This window comes from Myotis myotis, unplaced genomic scaffold, assembly GCF_014108235.1.
Source record: "Myotis myotis isolate mMyoMyo1 unplaced genomic scaffold, mMyoMyo1.p scaffold_m19_p_25, whole genome shotgun sequence".
NCBI lineage: Eukaryota > Metazoa > Chordata > Mammalia > Chiroptera > Vespertilionidae > Myotis > Myotis myotis.
Window position 1 is genome coordinate 694,666 of NW_023416330.1, and position 22,446 is coordinate 717,111.

The 22,446-nt window shown below is 44.0% G+C and overlaps 1 protein-coding gene across 9 annotated transcripts in view; it reads left to right on the plus strand.

Moving 5' to 3' along the window:
* The window catches only part of LMBR1 (limb development membrane protein 1), a 127,884-nt gene that overhangs the window by 82,947 nt on the left and 22,491 nt on the right, over window positions 1–22,446 (plus strand). For 5 of the 9 annotated variants that reach the window (XM_036356070.1, XM_036356067.1, XM_036356069.1 and 2 more), the window contains 6 exons: window positions 8,092–8,172; window positions 12,092–12,168; window positions 12,812–12,889; window positions 18,139–18,212; window positions 18,446–18,536; window positions 20,135–20,201. In XM_036356070.1, coding sequence (XP_036211963.1) covers window positions 8,092–8,172; window positions 12,092–12,168; window positions 12,812–12,889; window positions 18,139–18,212; window positions 18,446–18,536; window positions 20,135–20,201 — 468 coding nt within the window. Of the gene's footprint in view, window positions 1–8,091; window positions 8,173–11,475; window positions 11,604–12,091; window positions 12,169–12,811; window positions 12,890–18,138; window positions 18,213–18,445; window positions 18,537–20,134; window positions 20,202–22,446 lie in introns of all 9 variants that reach the window. The other 4 variants (XM_036356064.1, XM_036356066.1, XM_036356068.1 and 1 more) reach the window with 2 other exon arrangements.

Below are 22,446 nucleotides of genomic sequence, written 5' to 3' on the forward strand. Positions count from 1 at the left end.
TGTCCCCTCCCGCAGGCATCCAGTGGTTGCCTCCCTGCTGCCCCACCCGCCCTGTCTGTGCCCCTAGAGCTTTTGGACTTGAGTCCCTGTTGTGAAGCTGATGCTGCCGCCACCCCTCCCTCCCCCTCATGTCCTGGTCCTCCCACTCTGTCCTCAGCACTTTCCCCCAACTGACTTCCTGTCTACCTTTTCCCGTTGTGTCTCTGCAGTGGAGCAGGGACACCACAGGGCAGGGGTTTCTGTTAGTCCCTTCCGTGCCCCTGGCCCTGGGACATTGCCAAATGGCGTGGTGTGGTGGAGGGTGGCACTTCCCCGGGAGGTGAGGAAGATGCAGGGTGTGCTGGGGGCATGAAGGCAGAGTTTCAGGGACAGAGCCCAGGTCCCACAGCAGGGCCCCTGAGGACAGGCCGGGTCCAGGGGTGTTCCCTAGGAAGCAGAAGTAAGGGGACATTTCCCAGTTGGTCACGTGCAATATGAGCAGTGAAGATGCCTTCTCCAGACCCTACAGAGGAGCCCCATCGGTAGTTGTGGTGGGAAGCCCTTCGGACCTCCTGCCCAGGGCCGCGCACATCCTCAGCACACGCACAGTGGAAGTGAGGCAGAAGCATTAATGGAAATAGCGAGCCTTTGTGTGCGTAGCCGATGGGTGTGCAGGTAACCTAGAAGCACCGCAGTGGGCAGGGATTAGTTTTTGGTAAGTTCAGAACCTTCACAGTTCTTTTAATGTAATTTATTTAAATTTAATGTAATTTATTTTAAAATGTTGTAGGCTTTGAACTTGATTCAGTGCAGTTTTGTTAGGTACGATTTTTACCTTCATGATAAAAACTTAGTGTATCATTTTTGGTAGCAATTACTTTCCTGCTTGATTCTAACCTTTTTCAAAGCCTGGTCCTCCAAAGCTTCATTACTCCTTATTCTCAGAGGCATTTTCCCTGAGTGTCAGGTTGTAATGCCTTTGTATCTGAAGAATAAAGACTTTCAGGAATAACACATGGCCCTTCCGTGGCACGGGCGGCCGGCAGCATTGTGTCCTCAGTCCTGGAATCTTGCTGTTCAAAGCTGGGTAAGTTGCCTGGCGCTTTTAGGCGATGCCCAGGTTTAGGGAGGCGTTTGTGCTGCTCTAGAGTAATGGGTCCTGTCAGAGCACCTCCCAGCTTCCTGGGCAGACAGCTGGCTGACCGGTCATTACTTGCCTGACGTCTTCTCCTAACACCTTTAACAGTGTACGGAAGCTGAGGTCAGATTTCATCTGATGGCCTCCACCTCACTTTCATCTCGACGCTACGGTTCTTCTACGCCAGCAATGGGCATTTTAAGAATCCTGTGTACCGTGGGGTCTATCACGGAGTGACAATAACTCAGATTTGCCGTCTCTGGGCCCTGGTGGTTTGGGTGTGGACACAGACAGCAGGCATTGCTGTGGGGAACAGCCCTTCTTTGGTAAGACTGTGATAGAGGAAAGTGTTTAGTAATATCCTGACGTCCCGAGTGCACAGAAACGAATATCGATCCTACTGGTAAAACTAGTTAAATGGCTTCTTTCTAGTAAGATATCAACGTTTGGGTTTAAGGGTCTGAAACAGGAATTCCTTGTTACAGTTCGTTCAGTTTTTAGGGTCATATCATCACTTTCTAGATAATAAAATGTGGCCCAAAGAGATTGTTACCAGTGAGACGATGTGGCGGAAGAGATGTCAGCTAATGGGGAATGCTTTGGAGTAACCAGCTATAGAATATATTTGAGTCAGGTGTCATGTCGTCTCTGAAACTCAGAGAGTGATCGCTCTATGTAATTGGTCCAAATTTGTTAGGAGAAGATGCATTTCATACACATGGGCTACTTGTTCAGCCACAGCCTGCTTGGATAACAGTATTCTCGATAGTAACATGTATAAATAAATAAGTTTGAAAAATAATCCAGGATAAGGTCTATCAGTAACTTATCTACAGTAGAAAAAAGCCAAACTGTTACTTTAATTGTACATTTGTTTCAAATTTTCTATCTTGCATGTCATCATTGAAAGTATATTTACATTTTCAAAATTGTGCTGGATGTTGAAAGTTTTATGTTCCTTACTTAGCCATATATTTGTGGCTATGTCAGAAGTAAATAGAAACTCAAATTGTAACAAATATTAGCATTCTCATGGAGTAGAACTAGGGCTTCTGAGTGTGTGGTTGTCTGTCTCTGAATAGTAACAGTGTCTGTCTGTCCTGTGGAGGTGCTGTGGAGAGCTGAGGGTCCCGGCTTCAGCTTTCACAAGCGAGGCAGCACCTGGCGCTCGCTGGCGCTGGTGGAGGGGATGGAGCCTGTTCACTCTGAGTTATCCGGTGCCTTGGGATTTAACAACAGAATTGTTTGCCTAAATGATTTGAAGTAATTAGAAGTACTTGAGTGACTCCACATTCTTGGTTGTAGAGACCACCTTGGTCAGTTTAAAGTACAAAGTATAATCAACACTGTAAAGAGTTATTACTTAGATTTTCTAATCAACTTTTTTTGGTTATATGCTAAATTAAAAAGTTAACTATGAAAATAATCAGTTTATTCTGGAGGTATCTACTTCCAAATATGTGACTAAGTTTAGGGTGCTGCTCAGCTTAGGGCTACCTGCCTATTGCTTCATGGTTTTGGACTGTTTACATACCAGGCTGGAGACTTACATTTGTTTTAAGAAATGCAACATTGTATATTTTAAATTAAATTGTTAGTGTCTGCTCTTGAACACATGAATGTCAGTTAGGACTGTCTTGTGTATTAAGAAACGTATAAGGTCAGATTAGTTATTGAAGAAATGCTGGGCTTTGGGAAACTCTGTTATCTTGGAAGTAAAATATGAAAATATTTTCAATAGCACACTAGTTTTTCAGCTGGGAAAAGTTGCCTTCAGCTATTAGTTTTCCTGCATCCAAAGAGACGGGTGGAGCAGGATCAAAAATACTTATTTGATCAAAGTTATTGGCTCTGAAGTCATTCTTACCAGCGTGAGGAAGATGAAAGGCATTGTTTTTACTGCACGCTAGTAACAGCGTAATTTTGTACTAATTGGTGTTGAACTGCCAATCACCTGGGGGAACGCAAATAGATACTCTTACAGGTTCCTTTGAGGTAGGGGAGTCTTGTGTCGAGGCTGGAAGGAAAACAGAATAATACCGTTAAATTGACCTTAAATGAGCTGCCTTGTGGTTGTCTTGGAGAATCCCTTTTTATTTTTCCTGACTAGCCCAAACAGGCTTTGTCTACCAGTTTGACTTATGGACTAGACAGTGCTGACGGTGAGCGTTCAGAAGCGTTTTGAAATAAAGTGGTGATGATATAATTCTGCAGATATCGTGGTGATTTCGTTGGTGCAACTTACGTGTGTGTGACATTCCAGGGTTTGTTTGCAGTTGTCATGGTTCCTCCCAGCAGCCATCCTGTCCTCTGGTCACTTACAGTGGAGCATTCTGCCCAGACAAAAGGTGGCTGTTCTCACGGGGATGGCGATGTGTACAGTAAAGGGCGGGGTGGCTTTGAAATCTGTTATTCCAGACAAAGCTAGTCATTTCATGAAAGCACCATTTTTCTGAGGACGGTCAGAATGTCTTCTTGATTTTTGTGTGCAAATCAGTATTTATTAACTGCCTACTGTGTACCTCGTATGTGTTACCCTAAAAAACTACAGCATTTCAGAATACCACTTTCATTATTTTACTTGGAAAAATAGCACACTGGTTGGTCTAGGTATTTGTATTGAGGTTTGTAGACACCATGCCCGCCAAATAGTGTCTCGCTTCTTAATTTTAAAGTGGCAGCAGCAGCCCAGTCTGTTCTGACAGCTGCCTCCTTTCAGAATTCGGGATGCTCGTCGGATGATTTTTGTAGTCCTGGGCTGGTTGCTGGAATAGCACTTCTGTACAGGCAGAGGGAATGGGATGTATTTGGAATTGTATTGGTAATTAATCACATATAGAAGTTAAATGAGCATCACCCTATAAAAAGTAAAATATACTTATCTCTAAGACTATTCAAAGACACTTGAAAATGGTACACTGCTCTGCCCCCTTCCTGTAGATCTCCTGTTAAATGGAAATATCCATTAACTTTGTAACTTAATTCCTTCCCTTTTTGCTTTGGCTACCAGAAACTCTGTATTTTCGTTGTTAAAATTGAGTAGTTTGGGGACATACTACTTGAATATCTCTGTACTCTCTTCATCCCCATTCTCTTATAATTGTATACTGAGAGTAAAATGATTAAACTCATGAGTTCTGGGGACACTGTGTATCATCCAGGGCATTGGAGACCTCAGTGCCCCGAGCGAGAGGGTGTTGGGTCTGTCTCCAGTGAGCGATGGAGGGACAGTTCTCATCTCCTAGAAACAGGCAGGACTGAGGGCTCAGGAAAGAGGCCCCGAGTCTCCTCGTGCACGCCCACCCCATGCCTGTGTGGGGAGCAGGGGAGAAAGGAGTGCTGCTTGCACCCCCGGAGACCACATAGCACTCTAGGCTCCTTCCTCCTGAGTCCTGCTTCTGTCTGTCCATCCCGTCCCCAAGGACAGACATTGTGGGGCCTCCCGGCGGTTTCCTTGAGGCCCGTCTGACCTGACGAGGTGTGCAGGGTGCAGGCAGCGGGAAAGACAAACGACCTCTCCCCAGGCTGGTCTGTCTCCATGGGCCCCTTTTCTGTCCTAAGCAGTCAGTCCATTGCAGTGGCTTATGACAGTGACTGCTGACGGATAGAAGCTCACCCTCAAAGTATGTATCTTTCTCTCTCTCTTTCCTTCTTGTTTCTTATATGTAAGTAAGGCAGGTGAAAGCAAGAAGAAAGGGGAACTTAAAGTCCACAAAACAGAATTTAAGTTGCAAAGCATTAAAACAAAGAGGGTCGTTATGTGCTGATAAAAGGAGTGATCCATAAGGAAGCTGTAACAATCCTATAGGAACCAAAAACACACACGCAGAAAAACTTAGACAAATACAAACACATAATAAAAGTCCAAAACCGGGAGGGAGCCTCTCCCAAGGACAGCTGTCGGAGGGACTTCAGTTGTTCTGTGCCAGAGCTCAGCAGATGCGAGAGAAAGAATATGGAGCTAGATAGACCTTCAGAGAAGCCAGCAGGAAACACGACCAAGGCGAGCCCAGGTGTTGGATAAACACGAAAAGGTGACTGACCACCTTTAGGGAAATGCAAGTTAAAGTAACAGTAAGGAAGCGTGGTGACAAATCAGATGGGCAGAACTTAGAGTTATGACATCCAGGCCAGGGAAGAGTATGGAAAAGGTACTTTCAAAAGCTGTTGGTAGAAATGTAAATTATTGTGACAATATAGGCTATTATAATAAACTGGAGGCCCGGTACACAAAAATCATGCATGGGTGGGGTCCCTCTGCCTGGCTAGCGGTTGGGGGTTGGGGCCGATCAGTACTGTCTCACCCAGTCCCGATTGGGGCCGATCGGGGCCGGTGGCTGGGGAGGGACCATAGAGGGACCACAGAAGGGCTCCAGGCCGTGTCTGGCCCCATCTCGCCCAGTCCCGATCGGCTGGACCCCAGCAGCAAGCTAACCTACCAGTTGGAGCATCTGCCCCCTGGTGGTCAGTGCACATCATAGCAACCAGTCGGTGGACCACTGGGTCGGACACTTAGCATATTAGGCTTTTATATATATAGATTGTAACTCACAGCGCAGAATGCTCAGCACGCACTTTCCTTCCAGTCCCTGGTCTTAGAAACCTCATGTCCTTCCAAGGCTCTGCTCAGCCTCTTCAGCTGCCACATGAAGTTGCATCGTGTGTGTGGAAACCCTTTGCAGGCTCCATGGGTGTGTCTTTACTTCGCTTCAGTTCAGATTACCCAACATAAGGAGACACCCTCATTATCAGATAACACTATCGTGGTAAGACCCCTGCTCAGCCTACTGCAGTGGTTTTAAATAGGTCATGGGTCACCCTAGATGGTTTACCTCAGTGGATAGAGCCATGGCCTGCAGACTGAAGGGTCCTGGGTTCGATTCTGGTCAAGGGCACATTCCTGGGTTGTGGGCTCAATCCCTAGTAGGGGGTGTGCGGGAAGCAGCAGATCAATTCTCTCTCATCATTGATGTTTCTCTCTCTCCCTCTGCTTTTCTCTCTGAAATCAATAAAAATGTATTAACAAAAATAATAAATAGGCCATGAATCAAACGTTGCTGCTCTCCTTCCAGTCCCCTCACCCCTCTTTTGTCTTTGCTTTCCCCCCCTTCCCCCCCCCCCCCCCCCCACACACACACGTTCTGCTGGGGTCTGTAAAAGGGTCAGGATTTCAGCTTCAACCAAGGATGACATTTCCACACGGCCCTCCTTCCCCGCCCATCTCTGTCCCCAGTCCTGTGGGGTCTCTCCTTCCCTCCCCTCCATCCAACTTGGTGGGCCCTGCTCTGCCCCCTCCTCCTGCAGCCTCCTGTCTCCAGCTTCCCCCTTTCTCCTCTGGGGGCAGAGCTCCCCAAAGGCAGTGCGGAGCAGGGCTGTGTGGGGCGGGGCTGTGTGCAGAATTGTGCGGGGCTAGCCCAGGCGGGGCCTTGGAGGAGAGCTGGGGTGACGGGTCACAGGGAGGAGGAGGGAGGGATGTGGAGCCTGTCCTGTGGGAGAGGCACCAGGCTCCTCGGCTGCCCCCACCCAGCAGCTTTTTTAGGCTCCTTTGCAGCTGTCACCCTCCCCCCTCACTGCCTCCCACTTCCTTTCAAGTTTTGGACTCGGGTTTCTCCGACTCAGTCCCGCCCCCCCTCTCTGCTGAGTCCCCAGGAGCCCGAGGCTGCCCCTTGGCCTCGGGCAGGTGCACCTGGCCTGTCCTCCCCCCCCCCCCCCATGGTGCCACCCACTCTCTTGCAGTAGTTAGTGAAACTTAATAAAAAGAAGCAGCTCTGATGATTATAAATTGCATACTGAGAATGCCACAGGCTGCGAAGGGCTGCGCAGTCCACAGCTCTTGGATCAGGCCTCTCAGATCATGTGTAGCAGCCTCCCGTGCCAACCAGCCCCTCCTGGCTCCTGCCCGCCTCTGCCCAGGGCTCGGGCCAAACCCTGGGAGCTTCCTGACGGCTCTCACCTCACACCTCACTTTCCAATCCAGCGCCTGCAGCAAGCTAGCCTATTGGTTGGAGCATCTGCCCCCTGGTGGTCAGTGCACATCATAGCGACTGGTCAAGGAGTCGAACTCCCAGTGAAATTCTGGTCTAGGGGACAATTTGCATATTAGGCTTTTATTATATAGGATTATAATATTTGGGGGGAAGTAAACCTTTAACACGTTAAACGCCCAGTCACCAGTGACTGACACTATACTTTTTGTCCGGAAGACAAAACAGGCTGGGTGCTTAACGTGTTAAATATCTCCTATATGTCAGTGTTCACACCCTTTGACTCAGCAGAGTGTGTTTTGGGAATCTGCACTACAGAAATAACAGACCAGAATGACCTGGGTGTGCCTGTAGACATGTGTACTGCAGCATTGTTTGTATGCATCCCATCGGAGGAACTTGACTATTCATAAGTGGAATAATCTTGAATAAAGCTGAAGGATGTCCACACTCTGGAATATTACGTATTCAGCTGTTAAGGATTTGTCACTGTCAATGTGGACACATCATTGACTAGGAAAGCAAGTGGAAAAATAATGCATCTGATTCAACCCATCCTTATAAACCCCATGCAAGATATATGTGAATGTGTGAATACGCACCTGAATATGAAGAAAGGCGTGGACGCGTCAACCACATGGTCAACTGTTGTCACTGTAGGAAGGTGGGATGGAGAAGAGATCTTGATTTTCTTTGACTTTATAATAAGCACATAATGCTTTTATAATTAACAAAAATTAATAATAGATCCATTAAGAATTTTACCAAAGTAATACATTTTCTAGGAAATGTAGTGTTTCATCATGGATGTTTTAAGTGGTTAAAAAATGTATGTACTTTTCTGTGAATCACAGCAGCATTTGTTTTCATTCTCTATAATCAGCATTTGCAATGTGTTATTTTTATATTTTAATGGGATGTGAGGGCCACCTGTTCTATACTCCTAGGTGTTCTGTTGTTTTACTTCTAAACTATGTTTGCTTTCCACAGGACTGTCTTCACCAGCGGACTACAATGTAATGGAGCTGGAACAAGAACTTGAAAATGTAAAGATTTTTAAGACAAAATTAGGTACATTTTCCCCCTTGACTTGATTTCTTATTAAAGTCTTTCCTGTAGTCTGAAATATTAAAAAACGCATTAAATCTTTAGTTTATGTTACAAGCTTCAATCTGTCCAAGCCATTTGGGGAGAGGATAAGCATGCATCGACTCACTTTTTGTTTTGTTTTTTCATGTTTACAAAATGAATTTTCAAAACAAACTGATTTTTAAAGGTGTCGTTCTATTGTCTTTTCACTTGCATTATTCCTGACAAGTAATCATCTGTCATCTTTATCTTTTATTGTGTCTTTATCTTCTTTTCAGATCTCCTCTTTATCATTGATTTAGAACAATTTTATTGTGATGTGCCTTTGAGTAATTTTATTTATGTTTCTTATCCTTTGAGTTCATTGATTTTTTTTTGACCTGGGAAATTATAATTGTCATCTCATGTGGAAACTTTTTGCCATTACTTTTCCAAGTATTTTTTTCTTCTTCTGTCTGTGCCTCCCTTTCCAAGGACTCCAATTTCATGTACAGTAGCTCTTATAAAGTTGCCCCATAACTCAAGGATGTTCCCTTACTTTTCATGTGGTTTGTTTTCCTCTGTGTGTTTCATTTCAGATAGTTTGTATTGCTATGTCTTCATGTTTACTAATTTTTTTCCTCTCAGTGTTAGTCTGCCTTTAATCCCACCTATTGTATTTATTTCTCAGACACTGCCATTTTTATCTCTTGAAGTTCTGTTTAGGCCTGTTTTATATCTTCCATATGTCTAATGAGCATCTTTAATTTGATACCCACCTTTTTGAAAATATGGAATACAGTTTTAATAACACTTGTAATGTTTTTGTCTGCTAATTCTAACATCTATGTTTATTCTAGAAGAGTTTCAATTGATTGACTTACTATATTTTTGTGCCTGTTTGCATGCATGGCAACTTTGGGTACTAGCTACTGTGAATCTTACATTGTTCAGTGCTAATGTTTTTGTATTCCTGTAAGTGAGGAACTTTGTTTTGGGATGCAGTGAAGTTACTTATAAACAGTTTGATATTATCAGGCCTTGCCTTGAAGACTTGTTAGGCTGGGCCAGAATGACATTTCGTCTAGGGCAGTGGTTCTGTCGCGACCCCTTTGGCGGTCGAACAACCCTTTTACAGGGGTCGCCTAAGACCATCCTGCATATCAGATATTTACATGACGATTCCTAACAGTAGCAACATTACACTTATGAAGTAGCAACGAAAATAATTTTATGGTTGGTGGGGGGTCACAACATGAGGAACTGTTTTAAAGGGCCAGAAGGTTGAGAACTACTGGTCTAGGGCTACTAGTAGTAGTTCCCTGCTACATCCTACCCAGTGTCCCAGTGTCTTGAGGGAGCAGCATGGTTCTTGACCCTTTGTGATTGTTGTATGCTGTTCCTTTTACTCATTTTGGGGTGGTGCTTTCATCAGCCGTGGGTGCTTTCTTCACATACCAGAACTGATCATTACCCTCCTTCAGTCCTCGGGGTTTCTCTGTGCAATAGTCTCCTCTCTGGCACTTGCTCTGCAAAATCCTGCTGACTTGGTCTCTCCAGACCCATTGTATGTCCTCAACTCAGGGATGGAACTGGGCTCTGCTTGGGTTCCTCCTCCCTGCACCAGGGCCCGCCTGGGAGCTCTCCCTAGACAGTGAGCTGGGGCAGACACAGGGCTTGAGGGTTTGTTCCCCATCTTTCAGAGGCCATTGCCCTTCAGTGATCAGATGTCCCAGGCTTGAAAACTGTTGTTTCATATACATGTATTTTTTGGTCTTTAAATTGTTTCAGGCTGGACAGTAACTCTGGTCCCCAAGACAGTTGTTACTCTGTCTTCAGTAGGGCAAGTTGAATATTATGTTGTTGAAAATCATATATGCAGTTCAATCATTTTCATTTCGTAAACATCATTACATTGCTGCAGGTTACTTTCTTCATCCTGCTGTTGACGGATGTTTGAAATGTTTCCAGTCTTGTGCTAATGTGAATACTATTGGTATAGACATTCTTCTACGTATCCCTTGGTACAAGTGAAATTATAGGATCACTGGGTGTTTCTGTACAACGTTTTCAGATAACCCCAAACCTTCCCAGGTAGTTGTGTTACTTTGTATTCCTGTGAGGTACCAGTAAAGCTCCCTGCTGCCCCCCATCCTTGCCAACAATCCACGGTGCTGGACTTCTCCATTTGTTCCAGCTCAGGGCATCCGATTTGGTGTTCAGTTTGCATGATCCTGGTTTGTGTTTCCAGTGTTCATTTAGCTTCTGCTTGAAAAACATTTGTAAGTATTTCATTTAGTGCTGGTTTGCTGGCAACAAATTCTCTGTTTTTATCTGAAAACATTTTTACTTTGCTTTCTTGTTTGTGGGGCATTTACATGCAACTTGGACTCTTATGGGTAATTTCCGTCACTGTAAAGACGCCGTCCAGAGTCGCCTCAGTGCCCTTGGGTCGGCTGCTAGATTTCCTTTTGTCTTTGTCTTTCTACGGGTCTTCCTTCACTTCTTTTCAGCTGTTGTAACTGTCGTCAAAATGACCACACTCTTACCTTTAACTACAATGTTTTTCAGTTCTAGAAACTCCATTTGATGATTTTTCTAGATTCAATGTGTGCCATTTGCCATCTCATCATTTGTCTTAGTGAGCATGTTACTCAGTTACTTTAAGGCCACTATCTGATAAGCCCACTATCTGGATCAGCTGAAAGTGTTTCTGTTCTTTTTTCCTTTGTTCTGCCTCCTGGTAATATTTGAATAAACGCTAGACACTTTTTATGTGTCACTGTAGAAACATGGTGATAGTCTCTTCTTTTTGAAAGGACTTCCTTTAGCTTCTGGCAGGCAGTTAGAGTAGGGACAGATCCCTTTAATCTGAGATAGTTGGAGACTGGGTTTTGGCCTTTACTAGGGGGTCTATTTCTAGTTTGGTATTGCTCCTAGAGTATAGCTTCTCCTTGGTCCTGAAAGCCTGGTTGTTTTGTTGTTGACTGTTATGCTGTCTTCTTCATGAACCTTGAACTCTAGTTTTACCTTTCAAGAAACATAAGCCCGATGGAGCTCAGCTTGGCTTCTCTACCCCGAGCTGCACCCTCTGTTCCTCTACTCGGCGCTGAGCTTTGCAGGGGCAGTGGCTGCATCGGGCTCTCCTTCCTCTCCTCTTCTCTGTCATCCTAGCCTCTCAAGTGCTGACGGCCTCAGTCGCCCCAAACTTCAATTTTTGTCTCCTTGGCTCTGCTGAGTTTGCTGAAAGCTTTGCTTTAGGAAAGTGGGTTTTCTTTCACCCACTGATTTCTGCTTATTTCTCAGCCTTGTGGGTCCATGCAGTTACATCTGGAAAATGTCGGGGAAGGAGTGTGCCTTCATTTCACAGACACTGGCCCCTCAGTGTTGATTGTCATGGTGATTCTGACACCTTCATACAGATTTTCAATAAAGTGAGTTTGATCCACCTTCTCCAGGTGTTTATGGCCTGGGACAGTGTGACGTGAGGGAGCCCCTTGCAGCCCAAAGTGGAAGTCTGCTCTCAGCCTCTAGCAATGGGGGTGATGTGAGAGTAGAGGGGATTTTTACTCCTGTTACTTTAGTCATTCAAATCTGTATCAATATGTAAACCCACGCCAAATAAAAATATCTCTATATTTTCAGAGTAAGCTATAAATTAACATTTTATTTCATTAGCAATTGAAATGTCTTTAAAGAGCTAAAATTTAAGCATCACAGGACTAAGTTGTTTAATGTAGCAGACTAACTCTAAATCTCTGATTTTTATGGCTTGTGGAGGAAAATGTAAAATAATTTGTGTTTTTTAAAAATTATATAAAAATAATGCATTCTGGTTATAGTAGTAAGGAATAAAAATGGGAATGTGAAGAGGATTTGGGGCCATTTCTGAAATCTTCTGTTGTGTCGTTTCTCCTACTAGAGAGGCGGAAGAAGGCGTCGGCTTGGGAAAGAAATTTGGTGTATCCTGCGGTCATGGTTCTCCTTCTCATTGAGACGGTAGGAATTGAAATTAATTCCTGGTTGCATAAAGCAAATTATTTGATATTTACTTTACTGTTTGAATATGGCAATTCCCTCAGCGAAGTGCAGGTAAACTGGTTTTCTATTAGTAAGATTAAAATGCATCCATGCTTCTATGTGCAAAAACTTGATAGAACCAAAATAGAAATGAATAGTAATTTTTAAAAAGTCCTCAAGCTTATCTATTTCTTCGTGAAAGCAGGAAATTCATTCTTTGTTTCATTGAAAATGCAGAACAGAGGAGGTGCTGAAAACACTGTCAGCTCACGGAAGGCTGTGGGCGGGCGTCAGGGAGCCAGTTCTGATGGATTATAACTATTTGTAACTTGGGGTGGGGGGAGGTTGGATTTCCAGTTGGTGAGATCAGTGAATAAGTGGATCTGTGTTATTAGCATTTGTCACAAGTTTTGAAATTATAATAATTTATAGAATGTTTTGGAATTTGTTCTGGGGTTTTGTAGACAGTCTAATGACTTTAGGGTTTTATGTAGAATTTTTGTTTGGACTACTTTTCTCTCCTCTGAAGCATACAGTTGGTTGGCCACTTAGATTTTAATATATACGTATTGGCAAAATGTCTTTGAAATGTAGAACTGACAACTGACTTTTTGTGTCGTAGTCCATCTCGGTCCTCCTGGTGGCTTGTAATATCCTTTGCCTGTTGGTTGATGAAACAGCAATGCCAAAGGGAACGAGGGTAAAGTAGAATGTTTAACATGTCTTTCTTTTGCAAGAGTATCTGCATGTACACCCTGAGTGCTTCAGATAAGCCAGTTAAAGTCACCTTTCTTATGCATATACTTTACATTGTGTGAATTTCTTTATGCAAGGGGCCTTCATAAATAGCATTTATAAACTACTATAGGCCCAATGCACGAAATTCATGCAAGGGGCTCAGCCCTCGCAGCCACGGCGGCTGCCTCGGCCCTTGCAGCCCTGGCTTTGTCTGGAAGGTCGTCTGGTCTAATTAGCATATTATGCTTTTACTAGAGGCCCAGTGCACCGATTTGTGCACCAGTGGGGTCACTCGGCATGGCCTGCAGGGATCAGGCCGAAACCAGCTCTCCGACATCCCCCAAGGGGTCCGGGATTGCGAGAGGGTGGTTCTTGGGTGACACACCCAGAATCGGGCTCATCACCCGAGAACCGCAGTTGCTAAGTCACGTTAGCTTGGCAGCTCCTGTGTTGAGTGTCTGCCCCCTGGTGGCTCAGAGCAGGGCCAATTGGGGAGTTGGGGCACCGCCCCCTGTCATGCACAGAGCAGGGCGGATTGGGAGGTTGCGATGCAACCCTCAGTCACGCTCAGGGTAGGGCTGATTGGGGGGTTGGGGCACCGCCCCCTGTCACACTCAAGGCAGGGTCAATGGGGAGGTTGTGGCACCACCCCCTGTCACGCACAGAGCAGGGCCAATCGGGGTTGGGGCACTGCCCCCTGTCATGCACAGAGCAGGGCCCATCAGGGGGTTGGGGCACCGCCACTCTCACACTCAGGGCAGGGCCGATGGGGAGGTTATGGCTCTACCCCGTCACACACAGAGCAGGGCCCGTGGGGTGGGGGGGTTGGGGCGCCACACCCTGTCACACACAGAGCCGCAGGGTGATCAGGGGGTTGGGGAGCTCCCCCCATCAGGCACAGAGCAGGGCCGATCAGGGGGTTGGGGCGCCTTCCCCTGTCACGAACAGAGCAGGGCCGATAGGGAGGTTGTGGCCCCGCCCCTGTCACACACACAGCCGTAGGGCGATCAGGGGGTTTGGGCGCTGCCCCCTGTCACGCTGATCCCGGTGCCGGGAGGCATATTACCCTTTTACTATATAGAATAGAGGCCTGGTGCATGGGTGGGGGCCAGCTGGTTTGCCCTGAAGGGTGTCCTGGATCAGGGTGGGGGTCCCCACTGGGGTGCCTGGCCAGCCTGGATGAGGGGATGATGGCTGTTTGCAGCTGGTCACACACCCTCCAGGGTGGGGGTCCCCACTGGGGTGCCTGGCCAGTCTGGGTGAGGGGCTGAGGGCTGTTTTCAGTCTGGGACTGAAGCTCCCAACTGCTCCTTTTTTTCTTTTTTTTCTTTTTTATTCTGGGCCAGCTTTAGCTCTGAGGCTTGGCTCCAGTTCTGAGGCCTCAACTGCTGAAAACAGGTATCTGGTTTGTTTCGGTTCTATAATCGAAAGTCTGTATCAACTCCAGCTCTGAGATCCCGGCTGTCTGAAAGCTCGTTTCTGGGGTTTTGTTTAGCTTCTATATTTGTTACAATGTTTTTTAAACTGCAAGCTCAGAGGCCGGCAAGGCAGGCGGGGAATGTTGCAGTCCTCCGTCACTGAAGCAAGCAAGCCTCATGTTTAGTTTAAGCTGCCTGGCTGCCGGCCGCCATCTTGGCTGGCAGTTAATTTGCATATCTTGCTGATTAGCCAATGGGAAGGGTAGCGGTCGTACGCCAATTACCATGTTTCTCTTTTATTAGATAGGATTATAGATGGTTTTGTTTCTGGTATCTGGATTGGCCGGGCCTTTTATCAAAAATCAGGTACACTTCATATCAGAGTTTATCTTTGTTTTACTGAAATTCATTACTTGTGATTTTTTAAAAAAAATGTACACTCTGAAATAGTGACATATGAAGAGTTTATTAAATGGGTTCATTGGGTTTGTGAGAGACGCAACTGTGTGGTTGATAGGAGTCCCACTTCAGGAGAGTCTACACTTTATGATACTGAGTCAAAATGTTCAGTTACTGGCGAGAGTAAGAGGTATATCTTTTTATGAGTTAACTTAGTTTTCTCTCGTTAAAATATTGATGATTTTATTAAAATCTGTCAATTAGCTGATTTGAATATATTTTCATCAAGAAGGTAGTTACCACTAAATATTCATAGTTGACATAGTTTTTTCTAGATGTCTCTAAACTTTTACATACTTAAAGTAACATTTAAGTTTTGACATTTATTATATTTTTCCAAGTCAGCCACTTTCCCATTCCCCATAGAAATGACTTAAAAACTTTTAGACTTTTGATGCCCTTCTCTCTCTAATACACCTGTTCTCTCATAGAGAAAAGCCATTGTCTATCTTAATTCCTTCCCTTCGGTCTGTGATGAAGATACCCTGTTCTTTCCAAACCTAATTCATTCAGACCTAGTTCTCGATTTAGATCCCCCCTCACACCATTGTCCCTCGTGCCATCTGTCCCTGCCACTCTCTCCACAGTGTGAGCTACCAGCAGGCTCCAGGTGCCTCATTCCACTAACAAGCAGCAGCAACAGCCAGCCTCCTCCTACAGTCTGGTCTTCGTCTTTTGTTTACTCCCAATCCCATTGATAAGAGCAAGAAGTCACCTACTGTGTTGACTTCTAGCTACTTTTTAACCCATTCTTATATACTATATACTAAGTAAATCTTACGTCATAGTAGAGAGGGACTTATACCTGGTAGGCTCCTTGCATGATTGTGTAAATAAATCAGGTCACCTTAATCCTACCTGTGTAGGCCTCTGAAGACAGGGAATAGTTCCAAAATGTTTTTTATTACAGTTGTTGGGGAGGAAAATTTTTTTCTTCTACCCTTCTAGGTTCATTTGTCTGGTCTAAGAATTAAATTGACAAAGAGACAGAAAAACAGGAGAAAATAAAATTTAATTACATAAGTACATAAGGAGACCCCATAGAATGAGATCTCAAGAAATGATCAAAGCAGGGAATATGTATACCATTCTTAGACAAAGAAACAGTTACTTATGAAGATCGCACAAAACGGAGAGTTTGTGTTTGGGTTAGGGACTTAATTGAAGAAGTAACAAAGTTTGTTTGTATAGCGACCTCGGCCCTGAACTCCCTCTCTCTGGCACAGGGAGCTTTGTTCCTTGTGTTAGGGGAACAGGAGGCCAGAGTGTGCTTCTTGTACTGGCGGGCTCTCCAGCAACTAATTTGAAATGACCAACATGCCGCCGTGGCCTATTTTGGGGCGGCCTGCCCGAGTCCCATTGCAGTCAGTATGCTTATTATGCCTAAGTTAGAATGTATAGAGAATATTTATTATTTCTTGTTTTTGTTTTCTTAGTGTGACTATACATTTTATTATCCTGGTATTTCTCTTAGATGTAATAGAAGCTGATTGTAAATAAGTCATTCATATTCATATAGTTGCTTTAATTAATAAGCTATGGAAATATTGTTCCCACTTCATTAAGAAATAATTTTTCTCCTGTTTGGTCTCATTGACAAAACTACTTCTCTGTTTGTTTTTTGAGTCCTAGGTAAAGATAGTTTTTGAGAATAGGTACAATGTTTAGGAAAAAATTTATAGCATTACATTTGTTAAAATCTGGGTTTATTAAGTTATATCTTTTAAAACTCCCAAGTTTCCAAGGAAGATTTGGGGAAAGGACATTTCTAAGGGTTAGAAACAGGGTATGCACATTCACCTTCTTTCTGTGCTTAGCTTACTTTTGACATTTTTTTAATTGTATAATTTTTATATGTCGCCTCAGGGTTCGGATAATTATATATTTTATCCCTATTGTACTGTTATTGAAAGGTTAGCATGGAAGGTTAGCATGGTGGTCTGTCCGGGAAGGCTAAATAGCCACCTCTGAGGGTGATTAAAGAAAATTGAATTTATTTAAGAAAAGGGCTGCACAGCACTGAGCCAAGGGGACATTGGGGTGATGATGGCAGCTCCAGGAGCTGAGTGTCATCCTTATACATAGTCACTGGCAGGACACTTGTCATCAGTGGTTTTGGGGGCTGAGTCGTGGGCTTGGAATGCAGGTGGAATGCATGTGAGTGATCAGGTGCCTTCAGGACAATTTCAGTTCCTTGTATGGTCTGACTCCTGGTGTCCGGCATCATGTTCCTGGTCTTTGTCTCCGGTTGGGGGAAGTGGCCATTAAGGGTTGTGTTGCCCTTGTTAGCGTAAGAAACATTCAGACCTCTGAAGAGTTTTTGTGAGTTTATTTGAGCCAAACTGCTGACAATTGCTGGGAAGCAGAATCTCAACATATTGGGATCATGCTCCTGAGAATGGCGGGTTTTCACCTAGTTTTGCAGGTTACCTCAAGGAGGAGATGTAAGTGGGTTACCTGAAATCCACGGGTGATCAGGGAGGTGAGAGAAAGCAAAGCGGGGAACCTCTGGGATTGGGGAAAAGTAAAATGATAGACACTTACCTACCATGATCAGGAAGCTGGTTTTCCCAGGGCGATGCTTATCCATTGCATTCCGGATGTGCTGACCCCTGCGATTTCCCAAAACACATAAAGTGAAATGATAGACACATGCTTCTTTTGCATAGGTGGGTACAGGATAGTTGACAGTCAGCAATGAACTTGATAACAGTAACAATGAGGGAATTTTTGGTCTCCATCCTGGTGCATTGGTTGTGCCCTAAGGGGTCCCGAAAAAGGGAAGTTACAAGTTACCCTGACATTCCACAGGTATGTTATCATAGATGCAAAAAGACAATAGGCTTGGTAAAGATGAAAGTTGATCTTTGTCAGGGAAGATACTGGCCTAGGACATGACTACCCACTATAAATTTTTTAATTTAAAGAAGTTTTAATTTCAGGCCATCCTTTCTGGTTACTTTAAGTCCCTGAGTTAGCAAGGCCTCCACTCAGGCCTTCCCTGAGCTAGTCAGGTTAGCATGTGGCCCCTTTTCGTCCACACCCTGTAGTCCTAACAGATATATTTTTAAAGGATTTCTTCCAAGCATATTGAAGAATTCACAAAATGCTCATATTATTTTGATAAGTAACTTAAATTTAAAATAAATCAGAAATATTTTGAGCCTGTTAAAATTGTTAACATGTGGTTGAGTTAGTTGATGAACTCTGTCTAATGTCAAGTTTTATTAGACCAAGTTCCTAATTTCAGCTGTCCTATATTTGTGAAACAACAATTTTAGGGAAACCAAATATAATAGTGTCATTGAATTCTGAAAAGTGTTTTTCCCCCCAGGGGCCTGGGATAGGAAATGCCTCGCTCTCAGCTTTTGGTTTTGTGGGAGCGGCACTTGAAATCATTTTGATTTTGTATCCTTTCTTTCACTGAAGCTCTGTCTGTTAACAAGTTTTCTGTCCAGTTTTCTGGGACAGTGGTAATTTACTAAGACACTTGCCCCGAGAAAAAACAAGGCATTCTTCCCCAGGCACTCCAAGTGGCTTTTGGTTTTGTTTTGAGTTTCCTTTGGGCCTTCAGACTTGGAGACTACTGAGAACTGAAGGCAGCTCACATTCTTTGGAGGTGTTTTCCTTGATTCTCACAGCTATCTGATGGTGTCCTCTGTCGTCGGTTTCTATAGCCTCCGCTTTTTTGGAGACTTTATTCCCAAAAAGGATGACACGACCATGACAAAGGTAAGGTAGTCTCGGGTGACGGTGCCTCCCCTTTGCCTTCCAAGCCAACCCGTGTGCTTTATTTAGTAATCGCCCTGCACGTCGGCCCAGCAGAGGCATTTGTAAATTGCGCAAACACAAACTGGAAGGTTTTCGGGTGGGAGCTGCCAGGGTGCCCTGTGTGGCTTGGACGACGTCCATTCACTTGTAAATGCGGAGGAGCCTAGCTTGTTAGCTGGCACAGAGGCTCTGAAAAGACGCTTTTCCTCCAAAGAAAATGCTCCGCTAATGAGTCACTTGGGCTGTGCTGACTGCACTTCAGGGAGCTCCTTTGAGATCTGAAGAACCTCTGTTGCTACAAGTAGTGGAGACAAAGTGTTTCAAATTTGAATAATTAAAGCAAGACGGAAGAGGCCTATTCAGAAACATTTTGCAATCTGAGGCTGATTTGACTTCCTACAATATGTCCTTGGCTACGGGAATAGCGCAGGCTGTGGCACAATGGCTGCTGCTCTGTAAAATGTTCCCACCGGCTGAAATGAGCGGCAACTACAGGAGCTGTGGGCTTCTTTTATGTTATTAAATATTCCATATTGTTATCCTATTTTAAGAGGGAACTTATTTTCTGTTCATCTCTCGATGTACCTAACACACTGTGAGTTTTTGCAACTCTGAGCGTAGCTTAAGTGATCACAGGTCTGATCAGCATTTCCAGCTCTTATTTATGATGAAGGAACTAGAGGCCCGATGCATGAAATTCTTGCAAGAGCAGGCCTTCCTTCCCCTAGCTGCTGGCACCGGCTTCCCTCTGGCACCTGGGACCTGGGCTTCCCTCGCAGCCCTGGCTTCGTCTGGAAGGATGTCTGGTCTAATTAGCATATTATGCTTTTATTATTATAGATAAGCATAGGGTACATTGAAAATGAATGACTGGAATATATGTGTTTTGGATTTTGAGCTTTTTGATATTAAAATCTTATAACGTCAACATGTTAGAAGTAGATCTTATATAAATTATGAGCAGTAGTTGGCTTTAAAAACAGAGTCAGATATTAAATGCATTAATTATTTAAAGAAATATATTTTTCTTGATTTCAGAGAGGAAGAGAGAGGGAGAGAGAGATAGAAACATCAATGGTGAGACAGAATCATTGATCCCTGGCCCCTGCACACCCCATACTGGGAATCGAGCCTGCAATCAGAGTATGTGTCCTGACCAGGAATCGAACCATGACCTCCTGGTTCATAGGTTGATGCTCAACCACTGAGCCTGGCTGGCTGGGCTAGGCATTAATTCTTTTTCACTTGACAAGCAAGCTGTTTTGAAATTGGCAACATCTGTCAATGATGTAAAATGCATTGTCTGAGGTGGAAAGTAACTTAAGTGTTCTGTAGCTTTATATTTGTGCCAGGCACTACCAATATTTTCTAGAACATACAGGTAGCACATTAAATGTCTATAGGCAGTTTCTTCTTATTTTTCAATTCTATTGTGAAGAGTATGATTAAGAAGTTAGCAAGGTGCAGTAGGCACCTGGAGTGAACAGCTTCCCAGAGGGGATGGGCTCCGCTTATCATCCCGGTGCGAGACCGCCTGCTGCTCTTGTGTCTCCTGGCAGATCATTGGGAACTGCGTGTCGCTGCTGGTCCTGAGCTCCGCTCTGCCTGTGATGTCCAGAACCCTGGGTGAGTCCAAGCGGGATGTTCCACTCCACTCCACTCCTTCCCTCCAGTTTCCAAAGATCATCCTTCGAGATACACCACTTCCTACTTCACGCCTATACTCCTGCACTTCGTGATTTAGGGCTACACCAGAACACGCTTCTATCAAACGAAGGCCACTGATTCTTTTAAATCCTAATAATATGTCTTCTCAAACAGTGGACTTTTTTGTTCACTGACTAGTTAGGCTTTTGAGTCTCTAGTGAGGAAACTGATTTTTACTTTTAAAAATGTTTAATGTTTAGAAAATATTAAACTAATTTTTCTTAATATGAAATGTTTTAAAACATAATTGTATTTTAAAAAATTGAAAATCTGTCAGACTAATTTTAAGCTGCTCTATGTCATGAAGTGGGCGTAAAGGCAGTGAGGTCTCGGAGAACCACGGGGACTTAAAGGGCAGCCTTTAGTTTAAGGATCTCACGTGCCTGTCATCCACGAAGTTTTCCTGTTTACAGAATTTTGATTCTCTAAAAGGAAAGCGTCCCACATTCTAGTGGCTGGGAAGCTTCCTGTGGCCCCTCCCCGCCTGTAAAGCCCTGTGGGCTCAGAATGCTCAGGGCTGGGCTTAACTATTACTCCGCGTGTTCAGTAGGAGCTCCGTTTTCCAGACTTAGGGTTTGACCTGAGAGTGTTCACCAACGATTAGGAAAAATCCCACCATTCAACCTCAGCAACTTGCTCACAACAAAAATGACAAGTCCGAGCTGCTGTTGTTTCAACTGGTGTATCGCATCATCATTTATTCAAGACCCACCCATCAGGGATTCGGGCGGTGCCAAAAAGCAGGCGTTATCCTCGTCTCTAATTCTCACAGGAATTTCATCTTTTAATAAAGAGTGAAATCTCCAATGAGTAGAGAGGGACCGCTCTCCACAAACTGACAGAGCTCGCTCACGCCTCACTCTTTTGTGTTTGCTTACAGGGCTTGTTATTGTTTTGACATCTGCTTATGGTGTGCTAATCTTGAAAATGCCAAAAATCTGCACTTTCGTTACTTGATTTGTAGCTAAATGTCATATGTATCATGACAGTCCAACAAATAATTTCTGTGTTACTACAGCTACCCTACCATTTGGTCACTTATGAAACCTACTGTGCTCTGTTATTTAAAATTGTTCATAGCAGTACTAGTATATACTTGTTTACGGAAGAAAATTACATGCTGAGTATAGTTTCAATACAAAGAAAACGAGTGGCAAAATTTGCTTTTTTAAAGATCAACACATTAAATTCCTGAGTAGTTTGCCATAGAGATAAATAAAAAGGAGAAAAGGAAAGATGGAACAATTAAAAGGCAGCTAACAAATGCCCGGACCCAGCTGTCCAAACAGGATTAATGGCGTGCATTAGGGCGCAGTGGTCACGTGCTCCGCCCGGCACAGCACGCACGCACTACCTGTTATGCCAGTGGCACTGAATAGATGAAAAGGAGTAAGTGCACTGAACAGAGTCACAGAGGCTTTTCACAGCGTTAAAAAAGCAAATTTCTAGACAAAAAGAATAAGCTTTATTTAGTATTATGGGAAATGCAAACTTGGGAGTTACTTTGTAATTCCTCGGTTAACTCTTTAGAAGTGAGTCTTTGATTTTAAGAAGATAAAATATAGGGAATTGTCATGACTATTATCCTACAGTATAACGGGACTTTGATTTACTGGCTGAAAAGCTTATCAGACCAGAATAGAGGGTGTGCTTAAGCACGGATTCCAGGCTGTGGCGTCTCCTCTGTCTCATGCCTCCCACAGGGAGAGCCTGACCCCAGGAACTCAGCCCGCAGCAGCCCGCCACTCACAGTTAAATGAGACGCGAAGCAACAAGGAGCCTCATCACCTCCATTACTTGCAGCTCTTCTCTTAGTTTAATAGTTTTAAGTGATGATTATAAATTCAATTATAAATTGAAAATATATTGAATCCTGTATAAAAAATTAATTTGATGTTCTGGGAGGTTTTTTCTTTTAAATTTGCCAACTGCTACTGTTACTGTGTGGTAGGCATAAACTGTAGCTTTAGACTTACATGTCTGGTGTGACATGACACTTTTATTAAGAAATTCCTTTGGAATAGCTTCTTATATTTGAATATGGAAAACTGCACTAATTGAAAAATTAGTGCCAATTATGCTAATTTAAAAGTGACCACTAAGTAGATTTTATAAGCATATCATTTGCCACAAGGTCTGTGAAAAAAATTTTGACCTTTTATTT